Source organism: Ranitomeya variabilis, chromosome 4, assembly GCF_051348905.1.
Source record: "Ranitomeya variabilis isolate aRanVar5 chromosome 4, aRanVar5.hap1, whole genome shotgun sequence".
In the NCBI taxonomy this organism is placed as follows: Eukaryota; Metazoa; Chordata; class Amphibia; order Anura; family Dendrobatidae; genus Ranitomeya; species Ranitomeya variabilis.
In genome coordinates, this window is record NC_135235.1 from 639,809,417 (window position 1) to 639,827,995 (window position 18,579).

The 18,579-nt window shown below is 43.9% G+C and overlaps 1 protein-coding gene across 2 annotated transcripts in view; it reads right to left on the bottom strand.

Moving 5' to 3' along the window:
- Positions 1–17,756, bottom strand: part of LOC143767214 (uncharacterized) — a 29,481-nt gene extending 11,725 nt beyond the window's left edge. Inside the window, exons 1-10 of one of the 2 annotated variants that reach the window (XM_077255360.1) lie at positions 17,729–17,756; positions 17,355–17,504; positions 17,046–17,225; positions 16,839–16,962; positions 16,658–16,755; positions 10,911–11,060; positions 10,602–10,781; positions 10,396–10,519; positions 10,220–10,317; positions 8,112–8,202 (exon numbers count right to left, since the gene is read on the bottom strand). In XM_077255360.1, coding sequence (XP_077111475.1) covers positions 8,112–8,202; positions 10,220–10,317; positions 10,396–10,519; positions 10,602–10,781; positions 10,911–11,060; positions 16,658–16,755; positions 16,839–16,962; positions 17,046–17,225; positions 17,355–17,504; positions 17,729–17,755 — 1,222 coding nt within the window. In that variant the 5' untranslated portion in view covers position 17,756. Of the gene's footprint in view, positions 1–8,111; positions 8,203–10,219; positions 10,318–10,395; positions 10,520–10,601; positions 10,782–10,910; positions 11,061–16,657; positions 16,756–16,838; positions 16,963–17,045; positions 17,226–17,354 lie in introns of both variants that reach the window. The other variant, XM_077255361.1, reaches the window with a different exon arrangement.
- Positions 17,757–18,579: the final 823 nt, after the last annotated feature.

Genomic DNA, 18,579 nt, shown 5'->3' on the forward strand with positions numbered 1-18,579 from the left:
ATTGAACACATCTGGGACATTATGTCTCGCACCATCCACCAATGTCACGTTGCACCACAGACAGTCCAGGAGTTGGAGGATGCTTTAGTCCAGGTCTGGGAGGAGATCCCTCAGGACACCATCCGCTGCCTCATCAGGAGCATGCCCAGGTGTTGTAGGGAGAACATACAGGCACGTGGAGGCCACACACTACTGAGCATCATTTCCTTGCCTTGAGACATTTGCACTGAAGTTGGATCAACCTGTAACTTCATTTTCCATGTTGATTTTGAGTATCATTACAACTCCAGACCTCCGTGGGATATTAGTTGTGATTTACATTGATCATTTTTAGGTTTTATTATTCTCAACACATTCCACTATGTAATGAATAAAGATTTACAACTGGAATATTTCATTCAGTGATATCTAGGATGTGAGATTTTAGTGTTCCCTTTATTTTTTTGAGCAGTGTATGTATGTATATATATATATATATATATATATATATATATATATATATATATATATATATATATATATATATATATATATATTGTAGCATTTTGCATACTACGTGTCTTGGGGACACTCGCTTGGCACGGGATCAAGCACTTTGGCACGGTTTTTCCACTTAAAGCAGTCTGTTTGGTTTATTCTCTCCATAAACCATAGAAACAAGAACAAGCGGTAAACAGTCTTACATCAGACAGATAAATCCTCAATGTCCATAGTAGAGCTCCGCTCTCTCAGGTCTGTGGGCGCTCAGGCTGTGCTAAGTCCAGCACGCAGGCTCTACAGCCTAAACACAGTCTCTCTGTAGTGTCCAGCCGGGACACATGTGAGTCTGTCCACACTGGCAGACTCCCAAACACTCACTACCATGTGCTAAACACACCTCCTTTAGGTAGCATGTAACCACACCCACAGGTGAGGTAACATCACATGCCCTGGTCACATGATCATGACATCACTGCAGGTCCTCAAACTCAAGCACTTCCCGCAGGGAAAAGGGGTACAGTAAGCACCCTCACCCAGAGATGAGGCATGTGGGTAGCCAGACCCTCCCATCTCTCATAGCTACCCGCAACCCGGACCCAGGTGCAGTAAATGATATCTTTAGTAGGGTTGAGCGAAACGGGTCGGCCATTTTCAGAAGTCGCCGACTTTTGGCAAAGTCGGGTTTCATGAAACCCGACCCGACCCCTGTGTGGGGTCGGCCATGAGGTCGGCGATCTTCTGAATCTGGTATCGGAATTCCGATACCGAGTTCCGATATGTTTGCGATATCGGAAATCGGTATCGGAATCCACATTTAAGTGTAAAATAAAGAATTAAAATAAAAAATATTGATATACTCACCTCTCCGGAGGCCCCTGGACATCGCCGCCGGTAACCAGCAGCCTTCTTTGCTTAAAATGAGCGCGTTTAGCGCCTTCCATGACGTCACGGCTTGTGATTGGTCGCGGCCGCCCATGTGACCGCTCACGCGACCAATCACAAGCCGTGACGTAATTCTCAGGTCCTAAATTCCTAATTCTAGGAATTTAGGACCTGAGAATTACGTCACTGCTTGTGATTGGTCGCGTGGCGGTCACATGAGCGACCGCGACCAATCACAAGCCATGACGTCATCTAAGGCCCTTCACGCGCTCATTCTTAAGAAGGAAGGCTGCCGGAAAGAAGCAGGGCGCGTCCGAGGGTGAGTATATACCTAATAGGAATATACTCACCCTCGGCTTCTTTCCGGCAGCCTTCCTTCCTAAGAATGAGCGCGTGAAGGGCCTTAGATGACGTCACGGCTTGTGATTGGTCACGGCCGCTCATGTGACCGCCACGCGACCAATCACAAGCCGTGATGTAATTCTCAGGTCCTAAATTCCTAGAATTAGGAATTTAGGACCTGAGAATTACGTCACGGCTTGTGATAGGTCGCGTGAGCGGTCACATGGGCGGCCGCGACCAATCACAAGCCGTGACGTCATGGAAGGCACTAAACGCGCTCATTTTAAGCAAAGAAGGCTGCCAGTTACCAGCGGCGATGTCCAGGGGCCTCCGGAGAGGTGAGTATATTAATATTTTTTATTTTAATTCTTTATTTTACACTTAAATATGGATCCCAGGGCCTGAAGTAGAGTTTCCTCTCCTTCAGACCCTGGGAACCATAGTATCCCATTGCACTGCATTGGGTTTCGTGTTTCGGCCGACCCCGACTTTTTTATAGGATCGGCCGATTTCACTCGACCCGACTTTTGAGAAAGTCGGGTTTCGTGAAACCCGACCCGATCCTATAAAAATAAAAGTCGCTCAACCCTAATCTTTAGTGCTCACGTGCACTAAAGACAAAATACTCCGGGTTGCATCGCAGGGAGCATCCATCCCTGTGACACATACCTCCCATTAACCACACGACCACCAGTCACACCACAATATATATTTATGTGTGTGTGTGAATGAAAACAAAGATGTCATTTTTATTTACACTATTTACCGATCACCATAAATCACTATATTGTACATGTTGTTACAATTACAGGGACACAAAATATGTCCATATTTACTGTGATGATTTTGTATGACTTTTGAAAATGATTCTATAGTTAGAAATCTCTGGTGATTACTTTTCAGCACTTATAATGCTCTGGCATGATATCTGTATATAACTTTATATTATGCATGTAGAGAAGAATGCTTTTGAGGTTTTTAGGCTGAGAAAATTCTCCATAACAGTACAGCCTGTGGCTCCCTAGTAATGTTTCTACCTTCCATATCAGGGGTCTTGAGTTCAGATCCCCGGTGCTGACAAACTTCAAACGTATATTAAGAGACATTCACTATGTGTCCTGTATTAACCCCTTTACCCCAAGGGTGGTTTGCACGTTAATGACTGGGCCAATTTTTACAATTCTGACCACTGTCTCTTTATGAGGTTATAACTCTGGAATGCTTCAATGGATCCTGATGATTCTGATAATTTTTTTCTCGTGACATATTGTACTTCATGATAGTGGTAAAATTTCTATGAGATAACCTGAGTTTATTTGAGAAAAAAACTGAAATTTGGCGAAATTTTGAAAATGTCGCAATTTTCCAACTTTGAATTTTTATGCCCTTAAATCACAGAGATATGTCACACAAAATGCTTAATTAGTAACATTTCCCACATGTCTACTTTACATCAGCACAATTTTGGAACCAAAATTTTTTTGTTTTCAGGGAGTTATAAGGGTTAAAAGTTGACCAGCAATTTCTCATTTTTACAACACCATTTTTTTTTAGGACCACATCATATTTGAAGTCCCTTTGAGGGGTCTATAGGATAGAAAATACCCAAGTGTGACACCATTCTAAAAACGGCACATCTCAAGGTGCTCAAAAACACATTCAAGAAGTTTATTAACCCTTCAGGTGTTTCACAGGAATTTTTGGAATGTTAAAAATAAACATTTAACTTCTCTTCACAAAAAAATTACTTCAGCTCCAATTTGTTTTATTTTACCAAGGTTAACAAAACAAACTGGACACCAACAGTTGTTGTAATTTGTCCTGAGTACGCTGATACCCCATATGTGGGGGTAAACCACTGTTTGGGCGCATGGCAGAGCTTGGAAGGGAAGGAGCGCCGTTTGACTTTTCAGTGCAAAATTGACTGGAATTGAGATGGGACGCCATGTTGCGTTTGGAGAGCCCCTGATGTGTCTAAACATTGAAACCCCCACAAGTGACACCATTTTGGAAAGTAGACCCCCTAAGGAACTTATTTAGATGCGTGGTGAGCACTTTGACATACCAAGTGCTTCACAGAAGTTTATAATGTAGAGCCGTAAAAATAAAAAATCATTTTTTTTTCACAAAAATGATCTTTTCACTCCCAATATTTTATTTTCCCAAGGGTAGCAGAAGAAATTGGACCCCAAAAGGTTTTGTGCAATTTGTCCCGATTACGTTGATAACCCATATATGGGGTAAACCACTGTTTGGGCGCATGGCAGAGCTCGGAAGGGAAGGAGCACCATTTAACTTTTCAATGCAAAATTGACTGGAATTGAGATTGGACGCCATGTCGCGTTTGGAGAGCCCCTGATGTGCCTAAACATTGAAACCCCCACAAGTAACACCATTTTGGAAAGTAGACCCCCTAAGGAACTTATCTAGAGTGTGGTGAGCACTTTGACCCCCCCCAAGTGTTTCACTACAGTTTATAACGCAGAGCCGTGAAAATAAAAAATCTTCTTTTTTCCACAAAAAATATTTTTTAGCCCCCAGTTTTGTATGTTCCCAAGGGTAACAGGAGAAATTTGACTCCAAAAGTTGTTGTCCAATTTGTCCTGAGTACGCTGATACCCCATATGCGGGGGGGGAACCACCGTTTGGGTGCATGGCAGAGCTCGGAAGGGAAGGACCGCCGTTTGGAATGCAGACTTAGATGGATTGATCTGCAGGGGTCACATTGCATTTGCAGAGCCCCTGATGTACCTAAACAGTAGAAACCCCCCACAAGTGACCCCAAATTGGAAACTAGACCCCAAGGAACTTATCTAGATGTGTTATGAGAACTTTGAACCCCTAAGAGTTTCACTACAGTTTATAACGCAGAGCTGTGAAAATAATAAATCCATTTTTTTTCTGCAAAAATTATTTTTTAGCCCCCGGTTTTGTATTATCCCAAGGGTAACAGGAGAAATTGGACCCCAAAAGTTGTTGTCCAATGTGTCCTGAGTACGCTCATACTCCACATATTGGAATAAACCCGTGTTTGGGCGCACGGGAGAGCTCAGAAGGGAAGGAGCGCTGTTTAACTTTTTCAACTCAGAATTGGCTGGAATTGAGATCGGATGCCATGTTGTGGAAAACCCCTGATGTACCTAAACATTGAAACCCCCCAATTTTAACTGAAACCCTAACACAAACACACCCCTAACCCTAATCCCAACCCTAAAAATGACCTTAACCAAACCCCTAACCCGAACATGCCCCTAATCCCAACCACATTCCTAACCCCAACACACCCCTAACCCCAACACACCCCTAACCACACCCCTAACCCTAATCTCAACCATAACCACACCCCTAACCCTAATCCCAACCGTAATTGTAATCCAAACCCTAACTTTAGCCCCAACCCTAACTTTAACCCCAACCCTAACTGTAGCCCCAACCCTAACTGTAGCCCCAACCCTAACCCTACCTTTAGCCCCAACCCTAACTAGCCCCAACCCTAACTGTTGCCCCAACCCTAACTGTAGCCCCAATCCTAACCCTAACTTTAACCCCAACCCTAACTTTAGCCCCAACCCTAACTGTAGCCCTAACCCTAATGGGAAAATGGAAATAAATACATTTTTTTTTATTTTATTATTTTTCCCTAGCTAAAGGGGTGATGAAGGGGGGTTTGATTTACTTTTATAGTGGATTTTTAAGTTGATTTTTATGATTGGCAGCTGTCACACACTAAAAGATGCTTTTTATTGCAAAAAAATAGTTTTTGCGTCTCCACATTTTGAGAAAAATTCAAAAAGATTCCATTTGAGAGCTATAATTTTTCCAAATTTTAGTCCACAGAGTTATGTGAGGTCTTGTTTTTTGCGGGACAAGTTGACGTTTTTATTGGTACCATTTTCGGGCATGTGACTTTTTTTATCGCTTTTTATTCCGATTTTTGTGAGGCAGAATGACCAAAAACCAGCTATTCATGAATTTATTTGGGGAGGGGGCGTTTATACCGTTCCACGTTTGGTAAAATTGATAAAGCAGTTTTATTCTTCGGGTCAGTACGATTACAGCGATACCTCATTTATATCATTGTTTTGGCGCTTTTATACGATAAAAACTATTTTATATAAAAAAATAATTATTTTTGCATCGCTTTATTCTGAGGACTATAACTTTTTTACTTTTTCGCTGATGATGCTGTATGGCAGCTCGTTTTTTGCGGGACAAGATGACATTTTCAGCGGTACCATGATTATTTATATCCGTCTTTTTGACCATGTGTTATTCCACTTTTTGTTCGGCGATATGATAATAAAGCGTTGTTTTTTGCCTCGTTTTTTTTAAACGGAGTTCACTGAAGGGGTTAACTAGTGAGACAGTTTTATAGGTCGGGTCGTTACGGACGTGGCGATACTAAATATGTTTAATTCAACAAAAACCGACATATCATAGACATCTATTAATATCCAAAAATGGAAAAATGTCCAAACAATTTCCGGACCATAGGACAACTCCCATTAACAATAGAACCTATAAAGACCAACGGAGTATAACACCCCAAGAAATATTCGACACTGTACATAATATAGTGAAAAATACAAATAGTTTTATTAATGAATACAAAAAATCATAAAAACACAGTAGAATGATAGAAACTTGGTGATGACAGAATAGGAAACCATGACGGTACCATAGAGAAATTCCAAGCAATCCAATGAAGGTATGGACCAAAGAAGTGTCAGTCCTCACTTCAAAGGACGGGACCTGACACATATAGCATGCAGACAAGTGTCCAAACAGCGGCGCACAGGAAAACCGGCATTACCACAGATAAACAAACATTGTATAGTTGGTTGCCAAGAGACCCATGTGCTACCGCCCCACAATAAAGTGCCAAGTGCATAAGGTCGATACTATCTATGGTGATTACCCATATGGAAAAGGTACCTGCCAGGTACGTAGCCCCAACGTACGTTTTGCTTTTATTAACTTCCTCGGGAGGCTTGTGTGAGGTTGCCAAAAGTGGAGGGGCTTTTATAATGAACAAGTTAATGAGTGGCGTCGCTCTATGCCACGCATGTGGGGCGGTCCCCGATACTAAATGTGTGTACTTTTTTTGTTTGTTTTTTATTTAGATAAATAAATTTATTTATGGCAACAATATTTTTTTTTCTTTATTTAGGATTTTCTTTTTTTTTTACATATGTAAATATTTTTATTTTTACTTTATAACATTGCCCCTGGGGGGACATTACAGTATAGTGTCAGATCGCTGATCTGACACTTTGCAGTGCACTGTGCCAGATCAGCGATCTGACAGGCACTGCAGGGAGGCTTCCCGGCACCTGCTTTGAGCAGGCGCTTGCAAGCCACCTCCCTGCATTACCAGGAAGGAGCTCAGTGGCAATTTTTGATCCAGGGCCTGCAGGGAGGAGACGCTCGGTGCAACGCGATCTCATCGCTTGCTCCGAGGGTCTTAGGGATACTTCCCTATGCCGCCGGAACGCTGTGATCATGTTTGATCGCAGTGTTACGGGGGTTAATGTGCCAGGAGTGGTCCGTGACCGTTCCTGGCACATAGTGCCGGATGTCAGCTGCGATAGTCAGCTGACACCCTGCCACGATCGTCCACGCTCCCCCCGTGAGCGCGGTTGATCGAGTTAGACGTACTATCCCGTCGGTGGTCATATGGGTTACACCTCGACGGGATAGTACGTCTAATGTCAGAATGGGGTTAAACAGGACTGTGAATACAGAAGTATCTCTTCTGCTTCAAAAGTGGCAAAAACAAAAGGACCTAAAAAGGTTAAGTACATGATATGTAATGGTTCCAAAACAGGGCCACGATTATAGAGCTATAACTGCAAAAAATCACTACTAGAAGTAAAAGAGTGAATTAAAAACCATCAATATCTTTTATCACATATGTAAAATATAAAGTAAACAAAATGGATCAAATGTAATGTAAAAAAATCACTAGATACAAGAGGGAAGATGTAAGAATGTGAGAACATGATTGTACAAAAATGAGGAAAGGAACCAAAATCTGTTTAAGATTTAGGAATACAGACACATAATCAACGTGTTTAATTAGGGGAAAAATATACTATGTAATGATCAGAGTGGATGGTAGTAGGTTTACAAAAAACAGGGTTATACCGGACATTGCAGAAATCTGCAGCAGATCACCATATAATGTAATATAATAATAATCATCATGTGCTGCAAGACAGATAACGTAAACTGACCAGATATGTGCAAGAGATGAAATGTCCGAACATGTCACAAAATAATCATATATTAATATATGCACAATCATGGCGCATAAATAAATACCCATAATGGATTTGTGCTCCCTCTGGGATGGAGCCAACCCGATGTGCGCTCCTGGCACTGATTGTTTTTTAGGTTATACTCACCTGTGCGGTTATCTGTGGGAATCTCCTCTTTACACCGCTCATCACCTCTCATATATGTCTCTGTAGTATTAATATGGGGCAGATATTTACCCTGAAACAAAAAAATTAAGAGTCAGAGAAAGAGGAAAAATCATATCCAGAAACCTGGGGGAAGATCCAGACAACATTTAATGTCTATGATCAGATTTACCCTGTCATCTCCACCAAGTATAGAACACACACTGAATGGCCACATTATTAGAGACACCCACGTTGTCTATTCAGATCCTCAGCAATTCAGATTGTAATAGATTCCACTAGATGAAGAAGTAATTCTGTGGGATTATTGGCCCATCCGCAAATAATATGGAGATACTGATATGTTGTGAACAGTCTCTTTCATCTCATCATGAAGATGCGCTATAGGATTAAAACATGAGGACTATGAATCCCGGGGAAGCAACAAAAACTCTCTAATATTCCTGGAAGCAATCCATAACTAGTGGATTATTGTGTCATGGTACATTGTCCTTTTACCGCAAGGAAACAGCTGCCATGAAGTGATGAACTTGGTTGGCCAAAATGCTTATGTAAGCCCTAATGTCCAAACATCCATCCACAGATAACTAAGGATCCAGGATGAGCCAAGAAAAAATCCCCCGCCATTACTCTACCTCCACCAGCCTGAAATGATGACACCTGATAGATGGTGGCACAGGAACTGTTCATCTGATGTTATAGCCCATCTGTGCCAAGGAAAAATGAGTGATTTCAAACACATTAGTTGGACACCAGTCCTGTAGTCAGTTAAAATTTAGAACACTGTGCACTACCTACAATTTGTAGGGCAGCGGTATCCACGCTATGCAGTGATGAGGCAGTGACACAGCAAAGTTCCAAACAAAAGTCTCTTTAATGTGTTTACTTGACAGAATTAATGTCCAACTCACAGCATTACACAGTACACGATATCCTCCGGATAGCAGCCGAGAACCATATCCTCCAGTTTGCAGCCAATAAACACGCCAGTTCAGCTCCAAGACCAATTGCCATGGGCGACTGCACCGCTATGTACGCTGCGGGTGCCAGGCATCTCAGCTCCCCTGGCTGTTTGGCTCCACTTGCCTGTGTTGCCTCACACAGGTGGAGCTCTGCAGCGCCGACTGCACTGCAATCTAGCAAACACCAGACTGACACTAATGCCGGGGTCAGACATGCGAAAAACACGAACGAGTCTCGCATGTCAGTATCAGGAACTGTTGCCGGCACTTGGACAGGAGCGTGCGGCTGCATGTATTTCTATTCAGCCGCACGCTCCGGTCCTGAGTGCTGGCAGCAGTGCCGGGCACTGACATGAGAGACTCCTGCGAGTTTCACGCATGTCTGACCCCGGCCTAACTCTGACCCTGACACACCCAAACCCTTTACTGCAGGGCTTTTAACCAAAGAACCTGGAGCCTTCGGCCACATGGAAAACCAGGTCAGGAAGGAAACGGACTGCCATACTACCATTCTGTAGTCCGTTTCAAAACAAAAGTCCAGCAGGTTTTCTCAAATCTGCCCTGGACAAATAGCTTGTCCAAGACTAACACTCACTTTTAGTTTTCATTGCAATCACAGCTACGCCTGTGACTGCAATGAACTCCCATGGCCTCAATACACCTCCATGTGCATCCTGGGGGGGAACATACAGTGACCCTCACATGTAACACCAGTCACTGCCTCACATATTATTAATATCTTCCTCAACAAATCACGTATGTCCTATGGATCCCCTTTCATTGTATTTTTTCCCTCAATCACGATATTCTCACTACTAATACTTTTGCCAAGAAAAACTGAAGAGGTTAGGAATTTTTCAAAATTTCCCTTACAATCATGCCTAGGTGAAGTGATCAAAATTCCCATTCTAATGTGGTTTCAGACTGAAAAGTGATCACTTTATTTTATATTACACTAGTTATTAGTATTCTCTGTACAGGAAAGTTTAGATAAAGAAAGTGTCAGTGTTTCTAATAAATTGGCAGTTCAGTGTATAATACTGGGGGATAAAACAAGTCTGATCAAAAGACCTTCACAACCTTCTACACATCATAGGGAAGATATCATGACACCTTCTCTCCATCTACCTGATGATCCTGAGGAACATCGAGATCTTCTTGTTTACAGTCCTGTGGAAGAAGAGGACGGGGACATCTCTCTGGTGTTGTCCTCTCACTGGATAGAACTGGAAGAAACACATACAGGGACTGAATTCATTCTTTACATACAGATAATTATAGGCCTTGGTATTTAGTCCTATTACCTGGTGATGTGAGGGGCTGGGGAACCTCCATCATGACGTCTTTGTACAGATCTTTGTGTCCTTCTAAATACTCCCACTCCTCCATGGAGAAATAGACGGTAACATCCTGACACCTTATAGGAACCTGACACATACAATGATACCGTCATCCCCCGATCCCTCCATAGCGTTACTGTATAATGTCCCAGCATTCCCAGCAGTGTCACCTCTCCAGTCAGCAGCTCAATCATCTTGTAGGTGAGTTCTAGAATCCTCTGGTCATTGATGTCCTCATGTATCAGGGGGTGAGGTGAAGGCCCCGTGATTGGGCTCAGGGGTCTTCCCCATCCCTCAGACACAGGGGCCTGACAGTGTTCATTAGAGTTCTTTTTCACTACTGTGTAATCCTAGTTACGGAGAGACACATTAATAAATCTCACTACAGACATTTCCAGAGTCCTCACCTCTCCAGTTCTGTACATCTGTTATTCCCATAGATAAGAATGATGTAATGTGACGTCAACAGAATCTCTCACCTCTCCAGTAAGCCGGAAGAGGATCTCTAGTGTGAGGTGTAATATCCTCTCCGCCATCTTGTCCCTGTCCCTATCCATCCTTGTAGGGTCACTCAGGAGAATTCTCTTATATAGAAGATCTCCACTGAGAGGATCCGATATTGTAGGGACCTGAATGGGGAGAAGATGGCGATGTAACATCATAAAGATCCCATGTAAGAAATCTCCGGAGCTGTTACCGGCGTCACATGATCACTACATCCAGTCATGGCCCCGTCCTGCACCCAGTATAACACACAGTCCCATTATAGTCACATACAGAGATGTATCACAGGCTCAGCACTGAGGGGGTTAATGTCCCCTGTGCCCAGTAATGGGGAATCTCCAGCACCTACCTCCACCTGCAGAGCCGCACACCACATGTATGGCTGTTCTGTGTGCACAGGACCTGTGATGAGGTCACAGGAGGGGAAGAGTCAGGGGGTCACATAATCAGGGGCCTCTATGACTAGTGGACCATGGTGTCATGGTACACGGTTCTTCTAGGGTAGGGTAAAAAGCTGCCATAAAGTGATGAACTTGATTGGCCAAAATGCTTATGTAAGCCCTAATGTCCAAACATCCATCCATAGATAACAAAGGACCCAGGATGAGCCAAGAAAAAATCCCCCGCCCTTAAGGCCCTGTCACACTTAGCGATGCTAAAGCGATCCCGACAACGATACGACCTGTCAGGGATCGTTGCTGCGTCGCTATGTGGTCGCTGGTGAGATGTCAAACAGTGAGATCTTCCCAACGACGCAGCAGCGATGCGGCGACCTGTAGTGACCTGTACAACGATGTCGTTGGTCGTTGTGACCCTGTCACATGGCAGCTATTATGACGATTCAGACCTCGATGAGGGACGTCCTGTGTGACGTTGTAGTCAACGAGGTCGTTGGTAAGGTGTCAAACGCAGCGATGTGTGCTACCCAGCGGGACCTCAACGATCAAAAAAAGGTCCAGGCCATTCCGACACGACCAGCGATCTCACAGCAGGGGCCTGGTCGCTGCTACGTGTCAAACATAGCGAGATCACTACTGAGGTCGTTGTTGCGTCACAAACTTGTGACTCAGCAGCGATCTCGCTAGCGACCTCGCTTAGTGTGACGGGGGCTTTACTCTACCTCCTCCCGCCTTAATGATGACACCTGATAGATGGTGGCACAGGAACTGTTCATCTGATGTTATAGCCCATCTGTGCCAAGGAAAAATGAGTGATTTCAAACACATTAGTTGGACACCAGTCCTGTAGTCAGTTAAAATTTACAACACTGTGCACTACCTACAATTTGTAGTGCAGCGGTATCCACGCTATGCAGTGATGAGGCAGTGACCCAGTAAAGTTCAAAACAAAAGTCTCTTTAATGTGTTCACTTGACAGCATTAATGTCCAACTCACAGCATTACACAGTACACGATATCCTCCGGATCCCAGCCTGGAACCATATCCTCCAGTTTGCAACCAATAAACATGCCAGTCCAACTCCAACCGTGGGCGACTGCCAAGCTATGTATGCTGTGGGTGCCAGGCATCTCAGCTTCCCTGGCTGTTTGGCTCTGCTTGCCTGTGTTGCCTCACACAGGTGGAGCTCTGCAGAGCCGACTGCTCTGCACTCAAGCAAACACCAGACTGACAACAACTCTGACCCTGACACACCCAAACTCTTTACTGCAGGGCTTTTAACCAAAGAACGTGTAGCCTTCGGCCACATAGAAAACCAGGCCAGGAAATAAACAGACTGCCATCCTGTAGTCAGTTTCAAAAGAAAAGCTCAGCAGGTTTTCTCAAATCTGCCCTGGACAAATAGCTTGTCCAAGACTAACACTCACTTATATTTTTCATTGCAATCACAGCTACGCCTGTGACTGCAATGCACTCCCATGGCCTCAATGTGCCTCCTTGCGCATCCTGGGGGGAACAAACAGCAACCCTCACATGTAACACTGATCACTGCCTCAGATATCATTGATATCTTCCTCAACAAATCATGTATATCCTGTGGATCCCCCTTCATTGTATTTTTTCCCTCAATAATAATGTTCTCAGTATTAATACTTTTGGCAAGAAAAACTGAAGAGGTTTGGAGTTTTTCAAAATTTCACTGACAACCATGTGTAGGTGAAGTGCTCAAAATTCCCATTCTAATGTGGTTTCAGACTGAAAAATGATCAATTTATTTTATTACACTGCAATATATTCTAATGGTACAACTTCCCATCTCTGATTGCTGTCTCATCTCCTGCAATATATTCCAATGGTACAACTTCCCACCTCTGATTGCTGTCTCATCTCCTGCAATATATTCTAATGGTACAACTTACCACCTCTGATTGCTGTCTCATCTCCTGCAATATATTCTAATGGTACAACTTCCCACCTCTGATTGCTGTCTCATCTCCTGCAATATATTCTAATGGTATATAATTCTAGCTACTGCACACAATTCCTGCATGAGTTCACAAATGTTATCCATCTTAGCTGCATAGATGATGCTATTTAGTTATTACAACTTACTCTGTTTGTCTTTTATGCTATGAGGTGAACTAACTTCTCAAAGTGGTTTATGATCCATGTAGGCCTGGACATTTGTCCATCTGTTCACTACATTTATTGTGTCATGCTGTCTCAACTTAGTCTGATTGATTGCTAACGAGAGAAAAAAGTAAGATCTAACCTCCTCTTTCAGCCTCTCGCAGCATACTAACTCTTCAACTCATGAAGCTGGAAACTCCCTCGACTTGGTCTTCTCCCAGCTTTGCTCAGTGGATGATTTCACAAACTCTCCTCTCCCGCTCTCTAACCACAACCTTCTTTCATTCTCTATCAAGAACTACCATCCCGCTCAGGTCGCCCTCACTTTCCACACTTATAGAAACATACAGGCCATTAACACCCAGAAACTTATGAAGAACTTGCAGTCCTCATTGGTCCCTATCTCCTCCCTCTCATGTCCTGAATCTGCACTGAAGCATTACAATGAAACCCTGCAAAGTGCCCTGGATGAAATTGAACCTCCTATACATAGAACAACTCGACACAGACGGTGAAAACTATGGCACACGCTGCAAACACGTTTCCTACAGAGGTGCTCCAGGTGCACCGAACGCCTGTGGAAAAAATCTAATCTACCCGAAGATTTCATCCATTTTAAGTTTTTGCTTAAAACATACAACTGTGCCCTTCACCTCTCCAAACAAACCTATTTCAACACCCTCATCATCTCACTGTCTAATAACCCTAAACATCTCTTTGACACTTTTCATTCCCTACTCAACCCAAGAGTGCAGGCCCCAACCACGGATCTCCACGCTGACGATCTGGCCAACTACTTCAAAGAAAAAATTGACCATATCTGACAGGAAATTATCTCCCAATCTCCTCATATCATGCACTGTCCTACCTCCCCCACTGCATCTAGATCACTCTCTGACTTTGAACCAGTCACAAAAGAAGTAATCAGGCTCATTGCATCTTCTCGCCCGGCCACTTGCACCAGTCACCCCATTCCGTCACTTCTCCTACAGTCCCATTCCCCTGCTGTCACCTTTCACCTAACACAAATATTCAACCTCTCTCTCTTCCGGTATCTTTCCCTCCTCATTTAAGCATGCCATCATACATCCAAAACTTAAAAAAACGTCCCTCAACCAAATCTGTGCCACTAACTATAGACCTGTGTCTAATCTTCCCTTCATCTCTAGACTCCTCGAACGCCTGGTCCACTCCCGTCTTACCCACTATCTCTCAGATAACTCTCTTCTCGACCCTCTTAAATCTGGTTTCCGCTCTTTACACTCTACTGAAACTGCCCTCACTAAAGTCTCTAATGATTTACTAACAGCTAAATCTAATGGTCACTACTCCATGCTAATTCTCTTGGCTCTCTCTGCAGCATTCGACACTGTGGATCATCAGCTCCTCCTCACTATGCTCCGCTCCATCGGCATCAAGGACACCGTTCTCTCCTGGTTCTCCTCCTATCTCTTCGACAGCTCTTTTACTGTATCTTTTGCTAGTTAATAATAATCTTTATTTTTACATAGAGCTAACATATTCCGCAGCGATTTACAGTTTGCAAACATTATCATTGCTGTCCCCTTTGGGGCTCACAATCTAAATTCCCTCTCAGTATGTCTTTGGAATGTGGGAGGAAACCGAAGTACCTGGAGGAAACCCACGCAAACACGGGGAGAACATACAAACCCCTTGCAGATCTTTTCCTTGGTGGGATTTGAACCCAGGACTCCAGCGCTCCTATTTCTTTGACCACTATTTCACTGTATCTTTTGCTGGTTCCTCCTCCTCTCATCTTCCCCTTACTGTTGGGGTTCCTCAAGGATCAGTCCTAGGCCCCCTCCTCTTCTCTTTGTATACCGCCCTTATTGAACAAACAATCAGTAGATTTGGGTTCCATTACCATCTCTATGCAGATGACACCCAATTATACACTTCTTCTCCTGATATCACGCCTGCCTTTTTAGAAAACACCAGTGTTTGTCTTACTGCTGTCTCTAACATCATGTCCTCCCTCTATCTGAAACTGAACCTGTCAAAAACTGAACTCCCCGTGTTCTCTCCATCTACTAACCTACCTTTGCCTGACATTGCCATCTCCGTGTGTGGTTCCACCATTACTCCCAAGCAACATGCCCGCTGCCTTGGGGTCATCCTTGATTCCGAGCTTTCATTCACCCCCCACATCCGATCACTGGCTCGCTCTTGTTATCTGCACCTCAAAAACATTTCTAGAATTCGACCTTTTCTTACTTTCGACTCTGCAAAATCTCTTACTGTTTCTCTTATTCACTCTCGTCTGGACTATTGTATCTCTCTACTAATCGGCCTCCCTCTTACCAAACTCTCCCCTGTCCAATCTGTCCTGAATGCTGCAGCCAGGATCATATTCCTCACCAACCGTTACACCGATGCCTCTACCTTGAGCCAGTCATTACACTGATTACCCATCCACTCCAGAATCCAGTACAAACTTATGCACAAAGCGCTCCATAGCTCAGCACCACCCTACATCTCCTCACTGGTCTCCGCCTACCAACCTACCCGTGCTCTCCGTTCTGCTAATGACCTGAGGTTAGCATCCTCAATAACCAGAACCTCACACTCCCGTCTCCAAGACTTTTCACGTGCTGCGCCAATTCTTTGGAATGTACTACCCAGGTTAATACGAATCCCCAATCCCCACAGTTTTAAGCGTGCCCTAAAAATGCATTTGTTCAGACTGGCCTACCGCCTCAACGCATTAACCTAATTATCCCTGTGTGGCCCATTCAAAAAACTTAAACCATAATCCGGTTCCTTGCATCATGTTCTGTTACCATCCACCTCTGGTGTCTCCCCTTTTCCCATAGATTGTAAGCTTGCGAGCAGGGCCCTCATTCCTCTTGGTATCTGTTTTGATCTGTGTTTATTGCTATGCTGTAATATCTATTGTCTGTACAAGTCCCCTCTATAATGTAAAGTGCTGCGGAATATGTCAGCGCTATAAAAAAAAAAAATTATTATTAGTAAAATATATTTTATTAGTATAAAAATTATTAGTTATTAGTATTCTCTATACAGGTAAGTTTCAGTAAAGAAAGTGTCAGTGTTTCTAATAAATTGTCAGTTCAGTGTATAATACTGGGGGATAAAACAAGGCTGAACACAAGACCTTCATAGCCTGATACACATCATAAGGGAGACCTCATGACACCTTCTCTCCATATACCTGATGATCCTGAGGAACATCGAAATCTTCTTGTTTACAGTCCTGTGGAAGAAGAGGACGGGGACATCTCTCTGGTGCTGTTCTCTCACTGGATAGAACTGGAGGAAACACATACAGGGACTGAATTCATTCTTTACATACAGATAATTATAGGCCGTGTGTATTTAGTCCTGTCTATTACCTGGTGATGTGAGGGGCTGGGGAACCTCCATCATCACGTCCTTGTACAGATCTTTGTGTCCTTCTAAATACTCCCACTCCTCCATGGAGAAATAGACGGCGACATCCTGACACCGTATAGGAACCTGACACATACAATGATACCGTCATCCCCCCAATCCCTCCATAGCGTTACTGTATAATGTCCCAGCATTCCCAGCAGTGTCACCTCTCCAGTCAGCAGCTCAATCATCTTGTAGGTGAGTTCTAGGATCTTCTGGTCATTGATGTCCTCATGTATCAGGGGGTGAGGTGGAGGCCCCGTGATTGGGCTCAGGGGTCTTCCCCATCCCTCAGACACAGGGGCCTGACAGCGCTCACTAGAGGTCTTCTTCACTACTGTGTAATCCTGGTTATGGAGAGACACATTAATAAACCTCACTACAGACATTTCCAGAGTCCTCACCTCTCCAGTTCTGTCCATCTGTTATTCCCATAGATAAGAATGATGTAATGTGACGTCACCAGAATCTCTCACCTCTCCAGTAAGCCGGAAGAGGATCTCTAGGGTGAGGTGTAATATCCTCTCCGCCATCTTGTCCCTGTCCCTATCCATCCTTGTAGGGTCACTCAGGAGAATTCTCTTATATAGAAGATCTCCACTGAGAGGATCCAATATTGTAGGGACCTGAATGGGGAGAAGATGACTATGTAACATCATAAAGATCCCATGTAAGAAACCTCCGGAGCTGTTACCGGCGTCACATGATCACTACATCCAGTCATGGCCCCGTCCTGCCCCCGGTATAACACACAGTCCCATTATAGTCACATACAGAGATTTATCACAGGCTCAGCACTGAGGGGGTTAATGTCCCCTGCGCCCAGTAATGGGGAATCTCCAGCACCTACCTCCACCTGCAGAGCCGCACACCACATATATGGCTGTTCTGTGCGCACAGGACCTGGGATGAGGTCACAGGAGGGGAGGAGTCAGGAGTCACATGATGGGCAGTCCGGCTCACAGAACGGCTCTTTTTTTTTAATAGAAATACGTTTCCCACAGTCATGGCTCCCGCTCTTTGCCTGTACAGTGAGGGCCTCATTATACACCTGGATAAGTATCTAGTGGAGCAGTACAGACGGTGTTTTTAGCATTGCTGTTTCCTCAGATTGTTCGCTCTTGTGAACAGCGTCCCTGCTACTCGGTTGTAGTGATAACACGTGTTACTTTCTAATATGCAGCGGTCTTTGTACATTGCTGTAGTCATTCCCTCTTGGACACAAGTTATCTGCATCTGTATTTTTTCGGCAACTGGATGGAAACGCACAGAACTGCCTCCTGATCAGGATTTGGTTGGAAATATGACATTCTGACTTCTGGGGCAGAGGGGAAAGAGGAGAGAAGAGAGGAGAGAGACTGGGGAAAGGGAAAAAAAATGGTTCTCCGAGCCTCCACAGTATGACATCCACATGCAGATTGGACGCAGACATCCTGATTCGGGCGTCTACACTGACAATCAGATGTTTTTTGGATGCGCTGCCAAGTACCAGGATGTTTGCAGATTTTTTTTAACACCCAAAATTTGCAACAAGTTGTGTTTTGGGAGCACAGAAAAATCCTGATGCAAAAGCAGGTCCATGCGACCGGATTCAAGTTAGTCTGCAGTTAGCTGTTAGATATTAGTTAGTTATTCGATTTTCATGTATGGCAGTAAGCTATTAGTTATTAGTTAGCTATTAGATTTTCCATGCATGGTGAA